The following is a 23264-nucleotide window of genomic DNA, read 5'->3' as shown; positions in this document are numbered from 1 at the left end:
TGTATTTCTTGCCAGAAAACTCCATCTAAGGAAATCAAACCTGTTCTATGCTTGGGACCAGCAGTCACCCTGCTGCACAGATCTCGCCACCGAAGCTTCCTAACCCCCATCCCTGAGCTCCCCTGGTGGGCTTAAAGAATACAAGAGCCACAAAGGGCAGATACGGTCCAGAAGAACTGAATACATGTTCCAGCTCCCAGTTCTCACACTGAAGAATTTTACTCTGGAAACTGATGGAGAAGGGAGATCTCAGCCATTCTGTGGCACCTGTGAGACTTCCCGGGTGCTTTAAAAAGCCAAAACTTTTCATGGCAAAGAGTTAACAAAACTGATGGATACCATCTTGGAAATGATACACAAATAATTTGTAGCCTGTAATGGTGTTTGGTCAGCACTTGGACTCAAAGAGCAGCAAGCAGCGGTGATGGGGATGGTGCGGTGAGTGCGGACTCTTCTCCACAAGGAACATCAGACCTCCACATCTTCCTCCTCCTCCTCCTCAAGTGTCTGTTCCTGGCACTTCAGGTGCTCCTCTCTACTTTTACAGGGTGGCTCAGTCCTGGATCTGTGTCAGCTAACTGTCTTGGGTGCTCATAAACTATTTTTCTTTCTCACTGGTGTTTGCTTTCAGATTTTGTCCAATTGCAAACCTTTGTACCAAACCACCCCCTACCGTATGGAGCCGGGCTTTTCTTTTTTTCTCTCCCTGGGACTGTGTTGACAAATGACCCATGCATCTACAGGAACTGGAGCCAGGGGCCTGGCCAGCCTGGAGACAAGGAAGAGGAAACAAAGGAACTGTGGCAATTACAGTCTCTTGCAGAAATCTCTGTTGGTAAGAAGTGACTTGGAATAAATGACAGGAACATTTTAGCAGTGCTTTCGCTCCCGCTGCTTGCTCTCACAGCCCCTGCAAGCAAGACCAGGAGCAGGGATGAGTTTTACAGCTGGAAGCAACGACGTCTGTTACACAATTGCTTAAATGTATTCTGAGGTCTGGATCAGGACCAAAACAAAGTAGATTTCGTTGTTGCATGGGTTGGTTGGGTTCTGTCACGTGCTTTTTAGCACTTATCTGCTAGCAGACACTGTCAGGCGATGTATCAGCGCCAGCTAATACCATCTTCCTAAGAGTTCAGTGCCGTAACGCCGCCGAAGCCGGGTGGGTGCGGCTCTGTTGGAGGTAGGGCTCAGCACGGCCCGGCAATGCCGCGCCTGGGCCAAGGCTGCAGTAAGGGCCGGGCCGGGCCTGGAGGGAGGCTGCGCCGCCGCCGCCTGCCGGGCCCCGCCTCGCGGAGGAGGGGCGGCCGGCGGCCGTTCCGCCCTCAGCCGGCGCTCCTGCGGCCCAGTCGCCGCGGGCCATGGGGGAGCGCCGGGGGCGAGCGGCCCTGCAGGAGGCGGCCGGGCCGGAGCGGGTAAGGGCGGGCGGGGCGCTGAGCCCCGTCGGGCGGGAGGGCTGCGGCAGTCTGCGTTGATCGCTGCGTGTCTGCGGAGTGCTTACACAGCGGCTCGTTGTGCGGCTGCACGGGATTCGGCCCCAGGCTCCGGCCCGGCCCCGGGATTCGGTGGGCTCCCCGCACGGCTGGGGTCGGGCCGGGCTCCTGTGTGGGCGGGGCGGAGCCCGCCTCCGTGTCGGGAAGTGCGAGCGGGAAGGAAAGGGCAGGGAGAATCCTCTCCTCTTTGCCTCTGTGGGCCTGAATGGTGCTGCTGGGGAGCTGCCCGAGGCCCTTTCTGCGTCCTCAGGGCACGGTCTGCACAGCCGGAACTGAGGGCGTGAAGCTAAAGGTGTGCGGGGAGAAATACACCTGGTCCTCACAAAGACTGGGTTCCAGCTGTACCCAAGCTGATGGAAACTGGGATGTGCTGTATTTAATACAAGACCGAAATATACATCTATACACGCACACTTATTTCTTCCACCAGTGTTGTGCTATTCCCCTAATGCAGTTGATTTGCTCTGGCCTGCCAGAAGCAATTAGCAGAGCTGTGCTCTTCCCTCTGGGGTGCAGAACCTCCAGGCGTTGTGCCTCACCCACCACTCGGGCTGATGCCATCTCCCTGCAGTGCGGGTGATCTCCCTGGTCAGGTAAACCCATCTTGCTGCACATGGAGCCTCCGCTGCCCAGAGCTGCCCCAGGCCTTTGGAGGCCTGTGGTTTACATGGCAGTGTGGAAGGCATCCTTCCTTGTGCGTCCCAAGGGCTTTTTTAGATGTGGGCCTGTTGTGTCACAGTGCCAGCCCTGCCAGTGCTCTTCTTTTTCCTCCTTTGCTATAACTAATGCGGGGTACGTAGCTGAAATCGGTGCTGGGACCGGTGCTATTTAATGTCTTTGTAGGAAACAGACAGTGGGATTGAGTGCACCCTCAGCAAGTTGGCCAATGTCACCAAGCTGAGTGGTACAGTTGACACATTAGAGGGAAGGGATGCCATCCAGAGGGACCTGGACAGGCTTGAGAGGTGGGCCCGTGCCAACCACATGAAGTTCAACAACGCCAAGTGCAAGGTCCTGCACCTGGGTCAGGGCAATCTCAAGCACAGATGCAGGATGGGTGGAGAATGGCTTGAGAGCAGCCCTGAGGAGAAGGATTTGGGGGTCTTGGTTGATGAAAAACTCAACTTGAGCCAGCAATGTACGCTTGCAGCCCAGAAGGCCAACCATATCCTGGGTTGCATCAAGAGAAGTGTGACCAGCAGGTCAGCAGAGGTGATTCTGCTTCTCTACTCTGCTATTGTGAGACCCTACCTGAAGCACTGTGTCCAGTTCGGTGGCCAACACCAACACAAGAAGGACTTGGAGCTGCTAGAGCGGGTTCAGAGGAGGGCCACAAAGATGATCAGAGTGCTGGAGCACCTCCCCTATGGGCGCAGGCTGAGAGAGCTTGGGCTCTTCAGCCTAGAGAAGAGAAGGCTCTGAGGAGACCTTATAGCAGCCTTCCAGTACCTGAAGGGGGCCATCAGGAAAGGTGGGGAGGGACTTTTTATAAAGGCATGTAGCGACACAATGAGGGGAAATGACTTTAAACTGGAAGAGGGTAGATTTAGATTAGATATTAGGAAGAAATTCTTCACTGTGAGGGTGGTGAGACACTGGAACAGGTTGCCCAGCAAGGCTGTGAATGCCTCCTCCCTGGAAGTACTCAAGACCAGACTGGGCAGGGCTGTGAGCAACCTGGTCTAATGGGAGGTGTCCTTATCTATAGCACGGGGTTGGAACTCGGTGATCTTAAAGGTCTCTTCCAACCCAAACCATTCTATGAGATACCTGCGTATATAGCCCAGCAGTTACTGCTGTAGGGCAGTGATTTTCTGTGTATATGTACTAATATTTTCCTAGTGCGCTGAATGTGAAATTCATAGGAAGAATTTCAGTACCACTAGGCAATCTTTGTTATCTGTTGGGTTTATTGTCTTCAACAGCAGCACTTATCCTGCAGCAGTTGCAGAATAACTGGAGTTTGTCTGGCGAAAGGCTGGGGATGTAGAGTGGAGCCTCTGTCCTACACAGTGAGGCTGAGTGAGCTCAGCCTTCTTGGAGAGGGTAGAGGCCATGGAGCCAGACTCTTCTCAGTGGTGCTGGTGACAGGGTAGGAGGCAGTGACAGGAGATTCCACTTGTGCATTAAAAATCCACTTTCTTGCTGTTCGGGCGGTCAGACACTGGCACAGGTTGCACAGTGAGGTTGCGGAGTTCTCATCATTGGAGATGCTCAGACTGCCAACCGGACACTGCCTTGAGCAACCTGTTGACTGTACTTTGCACAGCACCTTGAGATTAAGGAAAGGACCCACGGTGCTGAATGGAAGCAGGAGGTGTACGGGCTGTGCGAAGATTACCTCCCCAGCTCTGTGTTCCCCCGCTGCTTTCTTGGGGTCAAAACGGCAGGACTGGGACTGCGTCATGCTCTTGTTGCACAAGGGGAGAGCAAGGGGAGCCCTGGCAGTGATCAGCGTCTACTGTACCTCAGAAGTAGAAATCGGAGAGTCATCTGTGTTTGTTCAGCTGGGTTGTACCAAGGGGTGTACCGACTTAACAAACAGGCTTGATGGCAAGTATTGCTCTTATAAAATTTTTGCTTGTAGGGATGGAGTTCAGAACTGAGAGACAGCACCATGTCACAGCAGGATTTGCCTCCTGTGAATGCAGAGACAGGGCATGTGTGCAAAACTCCATCCTCAGAAGAGCTTAGATGATATGGGGGTTGCACAGAGAGGGAGTCCCCAGCACGGTGTGTTCTCTGTGGACCAATTCTTCCTTGTTCATAGAATCATAGAATGGCCTGGGTTGAAAAGGACCTCAAAGACCACCTAGTTTCAACCCCCCTGCCATGGGCAGGGTCACCAACCACTAGGCCAGACTCTCCAGAGCCACATCCAGCCTGGATGTTCTTGGATTTTTTTAAATTAAGACTATTTTTTAAACTGGTATTACTTTCCAGTTCTGTAGTGTGGTCCTTCTCAGGGAGCTCTCACTGTGAGCCTTTACCTCCTGGAAGCCACGCTCTATTTCCCTGCCACTGGGACTCTCCAGTCTGTATGTACTGCTTCCCAGCCCCCATCTTCTGTTCCCTTTCTGTGCCCTGTACTGACAGCACTACTGGCATGCTGTTAGAAGCCACTGGGAAAGACACACATTCTCATGCCTCGGTGTTAGTCTCCAGTTTTCCTGCTGTGCCCCCCCCGCCCCTTCTTCTATACACCAGATGTATTTTCCAGGTTATCTTTCTACATGATGGGCCCCGTGTGCTGGTTTTTGAATGGCTCAGGAGCATCACAGCAGGGTTAAGGAGCGGGACGGGGATGTGTGATGCCAGGTACGGGCCGGCCTTGAGGAGCCGTTGGGCAGCACTGTCACCTTGCATGCGTCCCTGGCATCTTTTGAGGGCGCAGTGCAAGTGCAGCTGCAATTTCCCCCTTGTACTGCAGAAAAGTGTTTCCTTCGGCTCTCAGGAGGTGCAGCTGCTCAGGGACTGGTTGATGTGAGAGGTGCGGGGCAGGAAGGCAGTGCTGCTGTCTGAGCAGTGCACAGATGGAGGGCGAAGGGGAGAGCACCCCAGAGAAGGGTGATGCAGCTGCCTGTGGGGAGTGGGTGAGTGTCTGCCTGATACAGCAGGCTTTTGGGCTGTCATTTTGTGACAGAGGGAAAAGTAGGGAATAGTAACAGCAGCCTTAACCAGGACTGTGCTTTATCTTCAGAGCTCCTCTCCGAGTGCAGCTGAAAATGGCTTGAAACCTCACGAGGAGCCTCTTCTCAGAAAAAATCCCCGTCGGTTCGTCATCTTCCCCATCCAACACCCGGACATATGGAAGATGTACAAACAGGCCCAGGCCTCCTTTTGGACAGCAGAAGAGGTGAGCTCTGGGGCATGGAGCCTGGAGTGTAATTCCTAGCTCTGCTGCTGGCTTATGTTTTGTATGGGTTGGGGTTAATCTTATTGATCATGAGGTGCATGCGCCGCAGTAGGACTCCCTTCAGGGTCAGTGGAAGGAGAGCTGCTTCCCTTCAGGTGGTTCAGCCGGCCTGGTTTGATTGTTAGGTTTAGGATGAGGTGGAACTCTATCCTGGGTACCCACTTCTCTGGGTGTAGAGGGAGCCTGCGTCAGAGGTATAGAGGCTGTGACCTGCAGCTATAGAGACTGTGTCTGCAGCTACCTCCTTGCTCATGTAAAAGGTTCTGAGCAATTTCATGAGAATGCTGCTCTTTAATATTAGGCACTTACTTTTGAGAAAGGTGGTGATAGTGAAAAATATTTGCTAACAGTGCATATAATTTGCTGCTGGGTGCCCTGGTTAGATGCTCATCACCGTGCTGGGACTGACTGTGAGTTAGGACATGTCGTTTTCCCTGAGATTGCTGATTAGCTAGGCCTGAGCAGTACTAAGCTGAGTGCACTTGCAGCAATGGAGACTTCTGGATTACAGATGGATTACCTGCCAGCTGAGCAGCTTGTTGCAGCTCAAAGCTTCTGTAGTCTTTGTTCATTTGTGAGCAGAATTCTGCAATTGCTGAGGAATGACAGAGTCTAAATAGTCCAGAAAGCATCTTGGGATAGCAATACTACGTAGCCTTCATTCCATTGCCCGGTGGGGAGGCTGCTGTCTGGTGTCAGTAGAAGTTGATTTAAACAGTTACGAAGCACTGAAACTCCTGCCTGCATAGCACTACTCTTAGTGTATCACTGGTTCCTTCTTCAACTGTCCTACCATCTGTCAGCACATTTCCAAATGAATTGGAAAGTTAGGCATAAACTTGGTTTGTGTGTGTATTTATGCACGAGCATGCATATCTATTTGTACATAAATTGTATGCATGCACACACAAATCTAAAAGCTTTTTTAGGCCTTGCTGCAGTTTTCCCATCTGTCTCTGCTTAACTGCTGCTGTGGCTCAGAAATCCCTCAGAAACAAACAGACAAAGAAAGGTGGCCAATGCTGAGGAGCTTGTGGTTTTCTGCCCTGGTGAGAATGGTGTCACAGGCAGTGCAGTTACACGGTATCTACACACGCTGTTCTCCGGTGGCATGGAGGCTGAACACCTGTCAAAGGCAGCATTGCCTTCCGTGCATCTTTTGGCACTCTTGGGCACAGGTTTCTTGCAGTACCAGCATTTATTTCAAGTAGAGTTTGTAAATGTCTCAGAGAGAGGTCTGCTTGTTGATGTATGTTCATACTCACGCCAGTAAGACACCGATGCTTTTTGAAATCTGGTTTATTTATAATGTGGAATAAAAACAATATATATTGAATTTCAATAGTGTAAACTGCAAAGCAAACGCAGGATGTTGCTGTTGCAGAGAGACAGCAGCACTGCAGCAGTTTATCGTGTTTGATGCTCAAGCATATTTAAGTTCTCTACATGCAAAGATTGTGAAAGCCAATGCCAAAGCTCTGTCTCAGTCGATTGACGAGGCTGCTTTTGTTCCTACAGAATAACAAGCACAAAGGGATGGTAACTGTCTTTTTTCTTTTCTTTTTTTCTCTTTTCATTAGGTTGATTTATCAAAGGACCTTCCTCACTGGAACAAGCTAAAAGCAGATGAGAAGTACTTTATCTCTCATGTTCTCGCCTTCTTTGCAGCCAGTGATGGAATTGTAAATGAAAACTTGGTGAGAAAGCCTTACGGTTTGAATACTTACTTTATTAGCTATTGGCTTTTCATTTTGGTTTTCTCCTATTAATGCATAAGATTATCAAATGAGTGTATTTTCTTCCCATCGTCTCACCTTTGCCAAAGAAAATAAGCAGTTTGTTCTGCTCATTGTCTGAGGTGCATCGGAGCCACTGCTGTCAGCAGGACTCCAAATGATGTCTCTTGAACACGGTTTTGAAGCTCAGCCTTCTGCCTGACTCTGTTCATCCGCAGTTATCGGTGAATTAATAGAAGCCACGCTTCTTCACATACCCATGTTAGATGAGAAGTAGCAGGGGGATTATGCTGTGCCATGCTCTGTGTTCTTTATTTAGGGAAAACTCATTTTGCTCTCACTAAGTGGCATCCTGGAATATTTCAGGCGTACAGGTGGGTGCTATTAAAATTGTGGGGAAACCTTTCTGCTGAAATCACTTCTGGGCTGCAGAATGTCTCACAGCAGGTTGTTGTTGGACCAGAAATGCTCGTTTTAGACCCTGAGTATCTGTAACACAGATTATATGATACGTTTTTATATATTGCATGTACATGTCATACTACTTACTTTTTAATGATGAACAGAGAGTGAGGCTTTGTTTGCTATGAAGTTTTTACTGTTGCAGCATTTTGCTCCTTTCTTCCTGTGTGTGCCATCACACATCAGTGCAGTTCTTACACAGCATGCATAGCAGGTGTCTTTACTTCTAGCTGGCTTTCTGTATTTGCTTCTGCATCACACCTATCCTACTGACTTATTTGTTAATAAAGTAGGGCTGAATTGCTCCCTTCCCTTCTCAGTGGCACAGGTCTGTTGTCTCTCCTGTTTGGCTCATGCAGGACCAGTTTTGCTGTACTCACTGTCATGCTTTTGGTTTTGGTAGGTGGCACGCTTTAGTCAGGAGGTGCAGATCCCAGAAGCTCGTTGTTTCTATGGCTTCCAGATTCTCATTGAGAATGTTCACTCAGAGATGTACAGCTTGCTTATAGACACTTACATCAAAGATCCTGAGAAAAGGTAAGTTTCTGAATGTGCTGCAGACCCAAGGGAAATCCTTATCTTTTAGCTAGTCTGGTGGCACTGTGGCTGGGTGGTGACAGCTAGTTTTCTGTTTCACACTGACTTACTGAGGAGCTTCCTTAAAGCTTTCTGGGCTTTCTGACCCCCAAAATGAAGGGAAGCATTACTGATTGATGACCTTCCATAGGAGCGTTCAAAAGGCTGGTTAATATTTGTATAAAGCTGTGATTGCGGGCAGTGCAGACTGTGTGAAACTCTGTTAAGCATTAAACAGCCTCCTTGTGATTATTGTGCTCCAGAGGTACTTGCAACTGGCATTTGTAACATATATTGATCAATGCCTTGCATCCTTTCACCTTTTTTTATCGTCAGTGCTTTTCCATGCAACAAGAGCAACTTATTTTTAAAGAACTGGTTTGTTTGGAGAGCCCCCACACCTTTGTGATCTGCAGATGTGCCTCGCTGAAATGATAATACATTTACAATAAAGTATTTTCCATCAGAAATGCCACTGAGGCAATGGTCAAACAGAGCTCAGTTTCCCATGGTGGCATCCTATGTGTTGAGACAGTGTCCTGCAACCCCACAGTACAGGGCTAGCAGGACGGCTGCAAGGTTTTCTTTGAGGTGCTTAGCATGGGAACACATCTTGTGCTTGTGAGACTTGTCTGATTCCTTTTGTGGAACTGGGAGAGGTGAGGGTTATCTCCTTGAGCAGGGTCAGGCTGCTGTCTGTCTGGGTCTGAGAGCCAGCAGAGTCTGGTCCCACTGGGATTGGAGGTTTGTGTTCTCTTCCCATCTCTGCAGCTCCTCTGAGACCTTGGGTACACCACTTTCTGCACATCTGCCTCCCTGTTCTGCCTCTTGTTGTCAGACATCAGCATCCCTTCAGGGCAGGAACTCTTACTTGGGTTAGTTCAGAGCTTATAGCATAATGGATTCCACTTTCTGGTGGAGACAATCAGGACAGATATATGTAAATCCATTCTTTGCTTTATTATTTTGGTGTTCTCTTTCTTTTGTAGAGATTTCTTATTTAATGCTATTGAAACAATGCCTTGTGTCAAGAAGAAAGCAGACTGGGCTCTGAAGTGGATTGAAGACAGAGAATCCACTTTTGGTGTGTATCTTCTTAAAAACTTGTTTCTGTTGCACATCCTGAAGTTGGGTCCTATTTTGTGCTCCAGTGTTGAGAACTGAACAGCTGAAGTCTTGCAAGTCCAGGCTTTCTTTGTGTGCACATTCAGATAGACAAACTTGTGTGTGATGTTACCTTTTTTTTTTTTTGCAACATTATGAATGAGGTTGGGAAAAAAAGATTCAGAAGTCATCTCTGTCTCTCTCTGTTTTTGGCTCACTGCTGTGACTAGGTTTCCAGCTGCTGTGTCCCATCTCAGAGCTGGGTCACTAGGTCACTTTCCATCAGCATGGGTGCAGGACATCCGTGCAAGTGTTCAGCTTGTGATGTTAATTTTAAAGTATGTGTTGTAACTGAAATGAATAGTGGGCAGACAGGTGAATTTTCTACAAGAAATATCCTCTAACAAAATATCCTCTTGATGAAAGCGTAGGAGACAGTGAGATTTGGCAAGACTAGGAAAATGAATGTCATTCTGCATATCATTGTTTTGCAACATCCATTGTTCACAGCTTTTGTTTTGAGCGTGGTTCTTTTCAGAGCAGTAGATTCTGTTGTCCTGAAGCATCCTTCTGCCTCCTTAGTCTGGCTTTGCTTGCTTTATGTTGTGTCTCCTCATCTCCTTCATTCAGCTCCTGTCAGCATGGGCTGTGCAAGGAATCAGAAGGTTCCCTGACTATTAAAGCAGTGTCCCTTCCCTTCCCTTCCCTTCCCTTCCCTTCCCTTCCCTTCCCTTCCCTTCCCTTCCCTTCCCTTCCCTTCCCTTCCCTTCCCTTCCCTTCCCTTCCCTTCCCTTCCCTTCCCTTCCCTTCCCTTCCCTTCCCTTCCCTTCCCTTCCCTTCCCTTCCCTTCCCTTCCCTTCCCTTCCCTTCCCTTCCCTTCCCTTCCCTTCCCTTCCCTTCCCTTCCCTTCCCTTCCCTTCCCTTCCCTTCCCTTCCCTTCCCTTCCCTTCCCTTCCCTTCCCTTCCCTTCCCTTCCCTTCCCTTCCCTTCCCTTCCCTTCCCTTCCCTTCCCTTCCCTTCCCTTCCCTTCCCTTCCCTTCCCTTCCCTTCCCTTCCCTTCCCTTCCCTTCCCTTCCCTTCCCTTCCCTTCCCTTCCCTCTACTCTTCTGCTTTGCTCATCTTACTGAGAAAGTTACCCAACCTTAAAACATTCTGGGGGCCCAGATTTTACTCATATGGACTGTGAGATATGTTATCTGAAATTGGCATGCTTAGTTAGTGCTTCCTTCTGGACTGGAAGGCTGGCCTTCAACAGGTTAGCTATGTTTGATTTCTTACTCTGAGGCTTCAGTTGCTGTGTTTGTTCTGTGGACTCAGCCTCCCAGTGTGCACAGACATCATGTGGTGCTGCTGACAGCAGATTTTGTTTCAGCACAACTCATTTATATGAGTGTTAGTCGGGTGGAATGCAGTAAAAAACATACTGGTGTCCAGGAGGTGTTTATGCAGCACATCTCCCCTCCTGCGTAGAGCTAACCTCAGAGGTTTTGGTGTTGTCAGATAAACTCTTCCCTTAGTAACTTCTGTGATACTTTTAAGTTCATGTTGAATTTCTTCAGATAAGCCACCAGGTGGCATTTGCATCTCATTTGAGAAAGCAGAACAGATGGAATTTGGGGTTCATTGTTGTTATTTTTTAAAAACAAAAGTCTGTGCAGTTCTCAGTGGTAAAAAAGACAGCAGCATTTAATGTAAAAGTTCTGCATATTGAAATATACTCAAGAATCTTCTGGAGGTGTTCAAAATAGTGTATGCAATCTTGATCAATCAGTGAGCTGTGCATTCCTGTAGAGAACAGAAAAAGCTGGGCCTGAAAACGCTGTGATTTTCTTGGATAAAAGGTGGATTAACATAAATATTTGTGACTTGGTGAAGGTTTTTTGTTTATTTTATAGGAGCTTTTCCCCATTCTGTATATTAGTTACACAGACTTTTGTTTGCCTCTTTGGAGAAAGAGATAAAGCTGTACTAATGCCTTACCTGCTTCTGACACTTGTGGCTTTTCCCTTCTGATTTTCTTGCAGCAGTTTCAGTGGGTGCCCTGCTTCAGTTCTGTTAGGGTTGCCTGTGGCTAAGTTCTGTTGCACGTGTTGACCTTCTGTGCTGTAGGATCTGCTGAAAGATGTGGTTGGCTACAGCACCTGGTGTGGCAGCAGATACCTCCCCTCCAGCATCAGTCTGTTTGATGTAAATGGTGCACTGTGCTGACTGGCAAGGCACTCTTTCATGTCTAACAGAAAATGTGTCATGTTAAACAGGTGAGAGAGTGGTTGCCTTTGCTGCAGTTGAAGGCATCTTCTTTTCGGGTTCATTTGCTGCTATATTTTGGCTGAAGAAGAGGGGCCTGATGCCTGGATTGACTTTCTCCAATGAACTTATTAGCAGAGATGAGGTAATGTATTGTGTCCTACATATTATCTTTGAAGAAAAGTGAGTTTCAAGGAGAAGGACAGAACTGTGTTTGTAAATAACCCATAGTTTTGCTAGAGCAGTCACCTCTGTGGAGGTGGGTAAGCTTGGAGCAAGCTGAAAAGCAGAAGGGGAACAAAGCAGGTGAGTGGGTGCAGAAGTAGTGTTTGGGCAGGGACGGGTCAAAAAGTGAATCCAGGAGTGAGTAGGGGATGCATGTCTGGGTGTGGTGGAACCCAGCTGACAGTGCTGGAGGTTGAGGTCTCTTACTCCACCCCCATCTCCCCCCAGTTATGGATCCCAGAGCTTGCAGACAGCCACCTGTAGCCATCACTTGGCCAGCTGTGAACGAGCTGCTGCAGAAACAGCAGATATTGATTCTCTCTGTGTCCTTACCCTACTACACAGGGATAAAATCTCCTGGGAGGGAGCAGCTACAGGCCTGCATTACAGGGGAATGCCTTTCAGCTACAGATGTGAGGTGTCTGAGGGGTGCATGTCAGCACACTGAAGGTGGGCTGTCAGACTGTGTCCTCACAAGTGCCCTTTCTTTTCACTGCTGCCTACTAGTTGGCAGCAGTTCCCTATGGCTGAGGCCTGTCTGTAAGGCAGCACGCAATTTATGGCACTGTCAGCACTGAAAAAGCAGCAAGATCAGTTTTATTTGCAAGATAAATCTGCTAATGATTGAACTTATCAGAGTTCTAAAGGTCTAAAAGAATAAAGAGCTTTATCATAATGGAAGTAATCTCTGTGGGTTAGATAAACTGATTTGAATGGAGACATCTTGTGAGATGTCTTTAACCTTAAAGGCTTCTGTTGAAGAAAATGCTACGACTGGTAAATAAAGCCAAACAATTCCTCAGCCTTGATTTCCTTGTGTCTTTTGTTTCTGAGTCATCATGAGCTGATCCATTCAAATAAGGAAGTATTTCTTTGTTAGAAAGATGACTTGTAGATGAATGGGATGCGAGTTCCCACTTACAACAGTATAACTGCTCCTCTGTGGTGTTGAACACAGAAAGGTGTAGGGTTTTTTGAGTTCCACTGGCTTATTTCCAACTGCAAAGCTGTTAATTATGAAGAGGAAGGCATGGTCCACACAGCACCTGCATCAAAAAACAGGAAATACTGTTGTAAAAGCAGTGACAGTAAAAGAATCTACACTGGAAAACTACAACATGAATGTTTTCTGATGCATCTGAGCAGATAAGTGGTTGATGCTCAGTATGGTTTTGAGCTGCAGATGCTTTGAGCTGCTGCATCTCTCTTTCTTAGAGGTGCCAAGCTGCCTGAGGCACTGGTCAGCAGAGCACACTGGTTTAGCCAAAAAGCCAGTCACCTCCTGCTGGTGGTCCTGCCCTGCAGCAGACAGCTCATGTGTCCATGGCAGGGGCATGTGTGCCAAATTATATGGCTTCATGATGGTTTCATGACCTGAAGCGTGCAGATTTCATAGCCTTTTTGAAAAACTTTTTGCTTCCTGATTTTGTTTTAACCCTCGTTCGTGATAACAGTGGGTTGTCTTTTTACCCACAGCCTGCCAAATCGTGCTGACTACTTTGCACTCTGAGTGTGCCTTCTTGGTACTCGTGTGCTTTAGTCAAGAGGAGAGGCATGCTATCTCAGTGCTCATTTGGAATGAGTGCAATTTGTTGGGCTCTGTGTTGGGTAGCTGGGTGAAATGTACAGGCTTATGTTTGGTGGGTTGGATTGGGATGTGGAAACAAATATTACAAGTCTGTAGATAGTCTGGTAGCAAGTCCTTCAAACTAACTGCATTTTGTGTGGAGAGATAGATGACTTGTTTATCTCTGATTTGATGACTCTAATCTGAATCTACTCTCTTGAAAATGCTGTAAGGAAAAGCAAGGGAAGAAAGGCTACTAAAGAAATAAAGATTGATGTGTAGGTATCTCAAAGTCAGGAATGGGTACTGAGTTTATGCTGACTGACATATTTCTGCAGGTCCATATGTAGGAGTCTTTCTGCAAAAGCATCTCTGATAGGAGGCAGGAACCCAGCACGGCTCTGCACAGAATCCTTAGCAGTAGAGCAACTCTCAAAATGGGACTGGAGAAAGTGTATGCTGATTGTTATTTTGTTATAGGTGGCACCTGTTGGATTTCAGACGTTACTAACTGAGTTTTTAACCAAAAATGCCCTTACGGGTCTGTTACATGTGGTAATGTTAGGACTGTCAAGAATCAACTGTGTAGGAAGCTTAAACCTAAACTGAGGCTGCCTCTATTTGAGAGCAAACTGTGTGCAGTAGGGAAAAACTCTCTTTGTTGTTGTTGTTCTCTGTTATTTCAGGGTCTACACTGTGATTTTGCTTGTCTAATGTTCCATTATTTAGTGAACAGACCGTCAGAAGAGAGGGTCCGGGAGATCATTGTTAATGCTGTTGAAATTGAACAGGTAAGCCTGGCCAGGACAGTGTCATGAGCAGCACAGCAGGAACTGTATGTGCAAAAATAAACAAATTAACTCCTAACTTTTGGAATTTCATATTTAATGCTTGGATCCCTGATGCATTGTACCATTCTTTCCCTCTTCCTTAACTGTGACAATAAAAAGCAGACACTTTCTGATACAGCTGTGAAGTAGCTGTGAGAAGCTGAAGCTGGCAAGCTGTTTCCTTCCTTAAAAGCTAAAAAGAAGAAAACATTCTCTCTTGGAGAAGAGTTTGTTTACCTCTGACCTTTAGGATCTTTGTCTCTCCCTACTCACATACGCATCCCTGTTTGTCCTCTGTGAGAGCACAGGGTCTGTTCTGGATGTGGGTACAGTGCTGTGTTCTAACTTAAAAAAACTGCTGTTCTTTCATAGGAAGTGCTACCCAACTTCAGCTACACGTTTCTGCTTTGTGGAGTGTTTTGCAGGACTGTAGTTTACCCTTTGTTTTCTGTTGTCATCTAACTGCTGTGATGATGACAGATGCCCTGGCCTTGCCTTACAGCAATGAAAGGTCTTGCATCAGCACCTAAACATGCACATGGCTGAGCTCAGTGCTGGTCTATCACTGTCCTCTGGTTTGTTGTTCTATAATGGCTGGAAGCCAAGGAAAACTGGAGACTTCTGGATCTATTCCTTCTCCCACTCCTCTGCTCTGTAGATTTTATTGAAGTTGGAACTCAAGCTTTCACAGAAGCTTGGGATCTTGTGGGGAAAAAAAATGGAGGGGAGCACTCATAAAAATTCTTGTACCTTTTCCAGAGAAATGTGCTAAAAATAAAGGAAGATAGAAGCAACTACTGAAAGCAGAAGACACTTGTTGAATTTAGTGATGCAAGCTATTTATTCAGACAACTGCCTGGGGAGCCTGGAATATCACAAATGGTGTTACTGTGAAACACAGGTGTCTCCTCTCCTTCTCTCCTCTTAAATTTCATTTCTCTAAATGTCATCTGTATTTCAACTTCCAGGAGTTCCTCACAGAGGCATTACCTGTAGGTCTGATTGGAATGAACTGCACTTTGATGAAGCAGTACATTGAGTTTGTCGCAGATCGGTTACTAATGGAGCTGGGGTTCTCAAAGGTAAGAGATGGAACTGCAGAAACGCTGGCCTGCTGGAGCAGCCCAGGAAAGCTGTCAGCACAAAGTGCTTTCCTGGTGTACCTGCGAGCAGGTCGCTTTTAGTGCTTGCTTGTACTTCTGTGAGTGACAGATGAAACCGCAACATTCGTATATGTGCTTCCTTATTTAAAAGAGCAAGAACAATTCAGGCCATTGTTTCTCTTCAGTTGCTCTGCAGGTTTGTGTTGGGAAATTATGCTGTGCTCATATGCTGTGCTCTTAGAAGGCTGACGAGCGCCTTGCACAGGTGAACTTGAAACTTCTGGGGGGCACACAGTATTGAAGTTGCTTACACTGTGCCCATAAATTCTACAGCATATTACCGTGAGAGATGATCTAATCTGAAGTATATATATATTTTTGTTACACACTGTTACCTTTTCAGAATCAGCGGTGTAATAATGTTTATTTTCCCCAGGTCTTTCATGCGGAAAATCCTTTTGATTTCATGGAGAATATTTCTCTGGAAGGAAAAACAAATTTCTTTGAGAAGCGGGTTTCGGAGTATCAACGTTTTGCTGTTATGGCAGAAACAATGGACAATGTTTTCACTCTGGATGCAGATTTTTGATGCCTTGGCAAATTAACAGTGACTGACTCCCCCTCCCCGTCTCACTTTCTGCTGTGAAGTTGTCTCCATTTCCTCTGCTGGAGTTGGAGTCTGCTGGGATTTTTTCCTGGGTTTTCATGTTGCTTTTTTTTTGAAGAGTAAATACATTTTGCTCTGTGTCATTAAAAAAAAAAAACACAAAACCAAAAGAAAGCAAAAGGGGTTCTTTTTAAAAACTTTGTAAGGCTTTTTAAAAGGATGGCCTTTTTAAGATTTCTGTGGTTAATCTGCTGTAATTGCTGTCTTTAAAGATGATCTGGGTACTGCTCCTTTTTTAAAGACTTCAGTAGTGTTTTAAGAAAGCAAGCAGCTTATTTACCTCCTACTGTAGTACTTTAGTCTGAAAAACAGATGAGGTATCACTCTATGTATATACGTTACTATAAATTATTTTCATGGTTACTATTTTCATGTTTATAAATCTGATCAACAGTAAAAGCTCTTCTCTTTTGTCCTGCTGCAGATAGAGTAATAGGGGACTATGAGAAGACATGAGTTCAATAAGGTAGGAGCTTGTTGTTACACCCAGGGATACAGTTTGATCTCTGCATTAACCTGGGTTCTATCTGAAACAGTTTTTACTTAGTTGGCAAACACTATGACTGTCAGTAGGAGTACAAAACAAATACATAGGAGGTTTGTATTGCAACTGTTATCAAGCATGTCAGTGGACCTTGAATGGTCCTTGACAAAGCAAGCCTGTTAATAGTGGAGAAAAATACACATCCTGTAGTTCTCTGGCTTATGCTGTTTTTCACTGCTTCTATGAACAAGTGCCTTACAACACAGTTTGTGGTTCTGCCGTGCTGCACAGCTGGAACAGCGAGCACTGGGTGTTGTCAGTACTTTCTCTGTTGTGTTAGGTGGATGTTCTCTCCTTCTCCATTTCACTGTGCATTGATGAGAGGGAGAAGGCATATTGTTGCAAGGGATGGTTCCTTGAGGTGCTACAAACATGCTGCTTGAGCTGTGGAGAAGCACCAGTAATTTACTGAGGTACTTCAGTTTGTGTGTTTAATGTGAACCTTTAGAAGCATTGTCACAGCAGAGCTTCTGCATTAAGGTATTAAACCTTTCAGAATCAGATCTTGAAGTAGCATGGGTTGGCAGCATCTTACAAAGGACTGCTGTTGGGTTTTTAGTGTGTTCCAGTTTATGTCCCCAAGATCTGACGTTCCTTTATACTGCATGTAGAGAAGAGAGCATTTGAAGAAGACCTTAAAATACTGCAGTGATAGGGTGGAAGGGATATTACTCATGTACAGGTGGATTGTTTGCAAATAGAGAGCTTCCCCCCCCCTCCCCCCAGGATGACATAAGTGTAAATGAGCTAGACAAAGAGTTCTGTTTTATTAAACCCAAGCATTTTTTCACAAGATTTAGCAATTTGCATAAGAGCTTTTGTAAGTCCTTTCTGTTGTTGCAGACATCTTATACTGCTTTAAATATACCTGGCATGAGATGAACTGGCAGCGTTTAGTGGTGGTGGGGTGGTACGGGGTTGTTTCCCCACCAGCCCAGGTTATCCACAGCCCCAGGTAGTTGTGCTCCATGAAGTGAGTACACTGCAATAGCATAGCTCCTAGTGAACAGCTTTCTCTGCTGTGAACGTTAGCAGCAAAACTGACTTTCTGTTTGGCCGCAGTAAGATCATGGAATACTTAGTGAGCGTAATGAACAGGGCAGCTTTTTGTTTTTTCCTAGAGAAGAGCTTGCATCAGTTGAGATAAAGTACTTGTGGGGATAGAGGGAGACCTGGAAAATACAGAGAAAAAAATAGTTCTGCTGTCGCTAAGTAATGGTCTATAACTGCAAGAGAACTGTGGAATCCAGAGTTAAAATCCAGCACCTTTTGCAAATACTGTATTGATGTTGGAGAATATGCTGTGAACGGTTCAGTTGTTGGAGGAATGGAAAAAGTTTTGATGTCACTAAAGGAAATAAAAAGCATTTGCTTTGAGTGCTGTCAATTGGGAGTATACAAACTGTGCTCAGGTTTTCTAAATGTACATGAGATACCAAAGTGATCACAGCTCATACTCTGTTTGTGCGTAAAATATCTGTGTTGTTTCAATAACACTTGAACATGGACAGGAACATGCCTTTGTTTGCTAGTTGTGTGCTTTATTGTGGTCTAAAAGGATAAAACTAGGCCGTGCCAGAGAAATTGGGTGTTCTTAGCTGATGGTTTCTGGGAGAAAGCTAAATGTGCCTGTATGCTGTCCTGTGCTTTGTGAGCTCTCGACTTGCTGTTTCTTGTTCCAGAGTATGCAGTCTAGTGAACAGAGAAAATTTTGTGTCCTGGAATTTTCTGGATTAAGGAGAAATCTCTTGGGAGTCCTTCAGATTCAAAGAAGAAACACTCCAGGAAAGTAATTTCACTGTGCAGTGTCTGATAGGTGGAGCTGGAGGAGAGCAGCCCTCTGCCTTTTAGGGTGGTTGGTTGGTTGGTTACTCCTCCCCTGTTTGGTGGCCGGGAAAGTGTTTGGGGAAAAATACCTGAGTATCAGGAGATGGAGATGTAGACTGAGGTTGTGATTGCAGTGTCTTCCCTTCAAGCTGGCAGTCTGTTAGGAGTGGGGTGCCCCAGTGATTGGTATGAGGCTCTGTGCTATTCAGTGTCTTCATAAACTATCTGGATGGTGGGATTGAATGTGCCCCGATGAAGCTTGCTGGTGACACTAAATTAAGTGGGGAAGCAGACACTTCTGAAGGGAGAGCCACCCTACAGCAAGACCTTGACAGGCAAAGGGAGTGAGCCAACAAGAACCATATGAAGGTCAGCAAAGACAAGCATTGGATCCTGTGCCTGGGATGGCATGGTCCAGGAGTGCTGGGGTCTGCTGGGCTCAAGAGCAGTGCTATGGGAAGGAACCCGAGCTCAACAGGAGTAAATACCACGCTGCTGCTACAAGGAGATGCCAGGAGAAATGCAGCATTGTGCCTTGCCAGCTGTGAAGGGGCACCTGAAGGAGGGCTGTGGGCTCCATCCTGTGCTGGTAGGATGGGTTAGTGCTGCGTGGCACCATACAGTCCTTAAGCATCACCTCCTGCCCTGCCATTCCACATGAGGCCTCGCTGCTTGCCCCACACCAGCCACCTTCTGTGGGCTGAGGTGCAGCTGTTCAGAAGCCTTGAGTAAGGACAACCCCTGCTTTTAAAATACTCACAGCCACCTTTGCAACTCCTCATGTTTTCCTTCAAGCAGAGGAACATGGGTCTGAGGAAAAACAGATAAACTGATCAACAGTAGCCACAGATGCTTAATACAAGCTGACTCCCAGCCATCATGAAACAGCTGTGGAGTTCAGTGGGTGGGTGATAATTCCCAGCTCTTGCTGGAAAGAAAAACAGAGTGATGGAGTGAGGACAATATGCATAGCTGTACCCGGAGCTGCAGCCAGCCCTGGCAAGCTGACACTGCTCCCATCCATCGTGGTAGGCTAAGGGCTGACCTGGGCTGGTTTTCCTCCTGGTGGAGCCCTCGAGTCAGTAAATTCTCATTTATCAGCTGCTAAGTTCTCCAGGGCTGGTTCTGGGAGAGAAACAGCAGCTAAAGATGCCCACGCGATAACAATACCCATAGCCAAGTATGTTTGCCAGAGGGCTGCTTGTGTGATGGGGATGGCTCTCTGCCCTGCGCTGCGTTCTGCAGAAACAGCACACGAATAAAGTGCATGTCAGCATGTACAGGTAGGGAAGCACAGTGCATGTATTGGTAGCCACTACCCGTATCTGAAATGAGAGCTGGGGAAGAAGCAGGCCTCGGGGCAGCGGCAGAGCAGTTGGAATTTCTTTCTCTTCTTGGCAGTTGGCAGATCCAGGAGAAGCGTTAAGAACAACTCTTAATGGGCAAATAGTTTTTAATTGTTTGCTGAAAGCCTCTGGCGCTGGAGTCAGCTTGAACTTCAGAGCTGCAGGGGACGTTTGGCTGCCCAGAGAAATTTCTTAGCACAACTCCAGATTTTGCACTGTCCGAGCACTTCCCTGTGATGCTCAGTGTCGGGCACAGCCAAGCCTCAGGAGGGACTGCCCTTGAGTTGTGTTGTGAGGAAGAGGGGATCCCTCTGCCAGGCAGTGAGTGGGGTGCAGGAGCTGCCCGGCTGCAGCACAGCTCCCGTCCAGCAAACCTTTCTGCTTGGAGTCTGCCACCACAGCACGGTCAGCAGCACTTCCCACGCTGCCAGAGCTAGGATGGTGGCATGGTTTGCACCACGCTGGCCTGTGCTTGCCCTTTCAAAGTCCCAGCAGTGTTTCAGAGCACACTAGAGCAGAGGTGCAGAATTTTTTTGAAGCAGAAGCTGATGAGGAGGCCTGCAGTCCATGAGTGGGCCTGGGCCCTGCCGAGCCGTGCCAGGCCGTGCGGGCCCTGCCCCCACATGGCACGCAGCTGCCAAAGGGGCTGTTGGCTGGGAGGGGATTCCTTTAGTTCCCAGTGGCCACCCTGAAGACCTCATCTGGAGCTGATTAATTGTCAGCAGCAGCTGTCGTGATTTTATGGTGACTGGGATGAAAGGGAGAAACACGAGGCCATAAAAGAGGGACTTTGGCTGGGGATGACCGAGGCCGTGTCCATCCTGTGGGGCTGCCCGCACACAGCCCTGCAGAGCAGGCTGGCAGGAAAGCCCATGTACGTTGCTCTTGGCTCCTGGGGCCGCTTCCGTGGCAGGGAATTTACAGGCTCATAAACGTATCTGAGGGATTTTTAGATTAGCCAATAAATAAACTTTCCAGGGGTCATGCAGGCGTGGTTCTGTCGGGTAAAGGGCTGCATCCCGAGGGTTCCCTCTGGCCAAGCACTCAGTGGTGTGGTGGAGCAGAGCTGAGGGGGCCGTGGTGTCAGCCCAGGGAGTGGCATGAAGGCAGCTGCTGTCTGTGGGTGAGGTGGGGATGGGAAGCACTGCAGTTTGCAGCAGCTCTGTGCTAGGGCTCGTTCTGTGCCTTTCACCGACACTGCTTACATCTCCTGCAAGGAAAAAAAAAAAAAAGAGAGAGAGAGAATCATGCAGAAGGCAAATTTACTTCACAAATTAAAAATAAACCCCAGCCCCCTGCTCAGCTGTTCCCTGGCATCTGCTCCCACGCAGCAGCAGCATCTCACTGGCCCTGCCGCTGACGGGTGGTTATTTTTTGGTTGTGTTTTCCTGGGGACGCAGTCGCCGGCTGCTTGGGGCAGGGAGGGCTCCTGGTCAGGGTGGTAGCAGCCAGAGATGGGGCTGTGGGGGGGAGGGCAGAGCTATGGAGAGCACTGGGGGCAGGGGTGGGGCTAGCTGTGTTCCTAACCCCTCGATAATGTGAATGTTGCTCTAGGAGCCTAATTAGTGTGAGTTCTGGGCCAGGAGCTGCAGCGGAAGCTGGCTCTGCAAGCATCGGGAGAGGTGAATGAGAGGAATCCCGGTGTGACCCGCTGTAATTGGCACCTTGCGCACAGCCACGCAGCTCTTCCAAGCTCAGGAGTGTCAATGAGATGCTGTAGGATCTCGCTGATGAATACAATTCACAGAACTCGCAACACAGGGATCAGGGTGAAGTTATAGCTCATTAACTCCTGCTCCCTTGAGGTGTGCAGTATCCTCCTCTCGCATTTGTGGACAACATCCAGCCTACAGCCCCAGCACAGCATGGTGTGCAGGCCTCTGTCTCCAGGCTGAGGGAACCTGCAAGAGCCTGATGGAAGCTGGGGTGCTGGTGGGTACGCAGAACGTTTGATAGACATCTCCTGGGTTTGCTGAAGGACAGTGCTGTCCACTACTGAGGAGAAGCTGTTGCATTTTGGGGTCTTTCTGACAGAATCTTTGGTGTTCACTGGCAGAACTTTGCCATTCCTGAAAGTGGCATGGGGGAGCAGTTCAGTCAATCATTTATTGTGTAGGAAGATACAGAAGGAATCACAAAATGTTTGCCAAGTGCTACATCAACTGGGAGCAGTAGGTATCAAGTACACCAGCCATGGTTGCTCTGTAGTCATCACATTGCTGTCATCTGTTTAACACATTCTTTCTCTTTATATTCTTCCATGAGGATGAGAAACCATGGCTCATGCCTGTATGGCCAAACTCTTCCCTTCTTCAGTCCCACAGCCACAGAGGCTGTGCCCATGTTCCTCATCAGGACTGCTCTGTGCTGGTGCTGGGCAAGGACTGGGTCTGTGCTGGGGGTTAAACACTGCAGGTGGCTGCAGGTCAGTGCTTGGAACTGTTCAACTCTCTATGTACATAGAGGTATATAACCCGTATATACACATATATATATGTATATACAGCCATTCTCATCAGTGATGAGAATGGATTCCTGGAGAACAACCTGCGTTTAATCATGACCTGCTGGACTGGGCTTGAAATGTCTTGTATGCATTTTTGGACCTAAGTCATACTGGAAATCAGAGCAGATGGTCAGCATCTGGTTTAAAAAAATATCAGTCCATGACCGAAAATCTCCATAAACAGAAACGTCTCATGATGAGGGTGATTTCAAGGCTGACCCAACTTAACTTTCAGTGACCCCCTGATGGGCTTCCCCAGGTCTTGGGGACAGCTGGGCTGGAGTGCAGTCAGGGCATCGTACATGGAGGAATTCGCTTTCAGCTCTGTGTGTCTTCTGGCTTTTCTTGGAAGGAGATGGGTTTGTCCTCTCTGCTCTGCACAGCAAACAATGCTCCTTAAGAAGAAAGAAATTAAAAACAAAACAAAACAAAACAAAGCCCCAGATCTCTTCTTACAGTACAGCTCTACCCTGGGTCGTTCAAGGCAATGCCTTTTTCCTCAATTCCCTGCTGCATATCTCAACTCATTAGCTCTGTCACATCAGCCTCATCTGGTCTGTTAGATGTGCTGCGTGGCAAAGACTTGTCTCTGCAGAGAGAAAGTGCTCAGGGAGCTTATTTTGGATTGCATAGACTTCCACACCAGGAGTCTACTATCTATCTGATCCTTCCGAGTGTTTATCACGGTGGGGTGTCAGCTCTTCCTGAGCTTCATGATTCCCTACCTTTTAGCCCAGTGGCTCTGGCAGCTCCTGTGTTTGCTCCTCAACTCCTGTGTTTGCTACTTGGGGCTGGAGCTCAGAGGAGAGCTGGCAATTCCCTCTGCATGTGACATGTTACCTGCCACTATTCTGAGCATTCACTTCCATCTAGAGGAAAAAACTCCAAAGCTGTAAGATATTCTGGGATACCAGAAGAGCTTTACTTCTCCCATGCAGAGCTTCCATTTCATTTCACCCATGCAGAGGGTGAAAGCTCTTCTCCCATGCAGAGCTTTCCATTTCACCATCATAATCAAATCCAAGGCTTTTTATTGTATGCATTACTGAACTAGATGTTATGTAGTTTTACAAGACTACAATGCTGCACTTTATGCATATTTGAAATATAAGATG

The 23264-nt window shown here is 47.4% G+C and overlaps 1 protein-coding gene across 2 annotated transcripts; it reads left to right on the top strand.

The window, feature by feature from the left end:
• The first annotated feature begins 1321 nt into the window (after positions 1–1321).
• On the top strand, positions 1322–17984 carry RRM2B (ribonucleotide reductase regulatory TP53 inducible subunit M2B). 2 transcript variants are annotated; one of them, XM_418364.8, is made up of 9 exons: positions 1322–1415; positions 5194–5349; positions 6990–7106; positions 8011–8144; positions 9173–9267; positions 11546–11679; positions 14013–14117; positions 15125–15238; positions 15696–17984. In XM_418364.8, the coding sequence occupies exons 1-9, from the start codon at positions 1362–1364 to the stop codon at positions 15846–15848; spliced, it is 1062 nt and encodes a 353-aa protein (XP_418364.2). In that variant the 5' UTR covers positions 1322–1361; the 3' UTR covers positions 15849–17984. The 2 variants fall into 2 exon arrangements, with proteins under 2 accessions (XP_418364.2, XP_025003832.1); XM_025148064.3 differs by having other exon boundaries at positions 1322–5086.
• Positions 17985–23264: the final 5280 nt, after the last annotated feature.

Source organism: Gallus gallus, chromosome 2, assembly GCF_016699485.2.
Source record: "Gallus gallus isolate bGalGal1 chromosome 2, bGalGal1.mat.broiler.GRCg7b, whole genome shotgun sequence".
In the NCBI taxonomy this organism is placed as follows: Eukaryota; Metazoa; Chordata; class Aves; order Galliformes; family Phasianidae; genus Gallus; species Gallus gallus.
This window is presented reverse-complemented; position numbering and strand designations above follow the sequence as displayed.

Bases quoted from the DNA above. Each gene is read 5' to 3' on its own strand.
- RRM2B (XM_025148064.3), top strand. From the start codon at position 5,027: ATGGAGGGCGAAGGGGAGAGCACCCCAGAGAAGGGTGATGCAGCTGCC. The intron at 11,680-14,012 runs GTAATGTATTGT...CTGTTATTTCAG, and splicing joins AACTTATTAGCAGAGATGAG to GGTCTACACTGTGATTTTGC. The intron at 14,118-15,124 runs GTAAGCCTGGCC...TTCAACTTCCAG, and splicing joins ATGCTGTTGAAATTGAACAG to GAGTTCCTCACAGAGGCATT.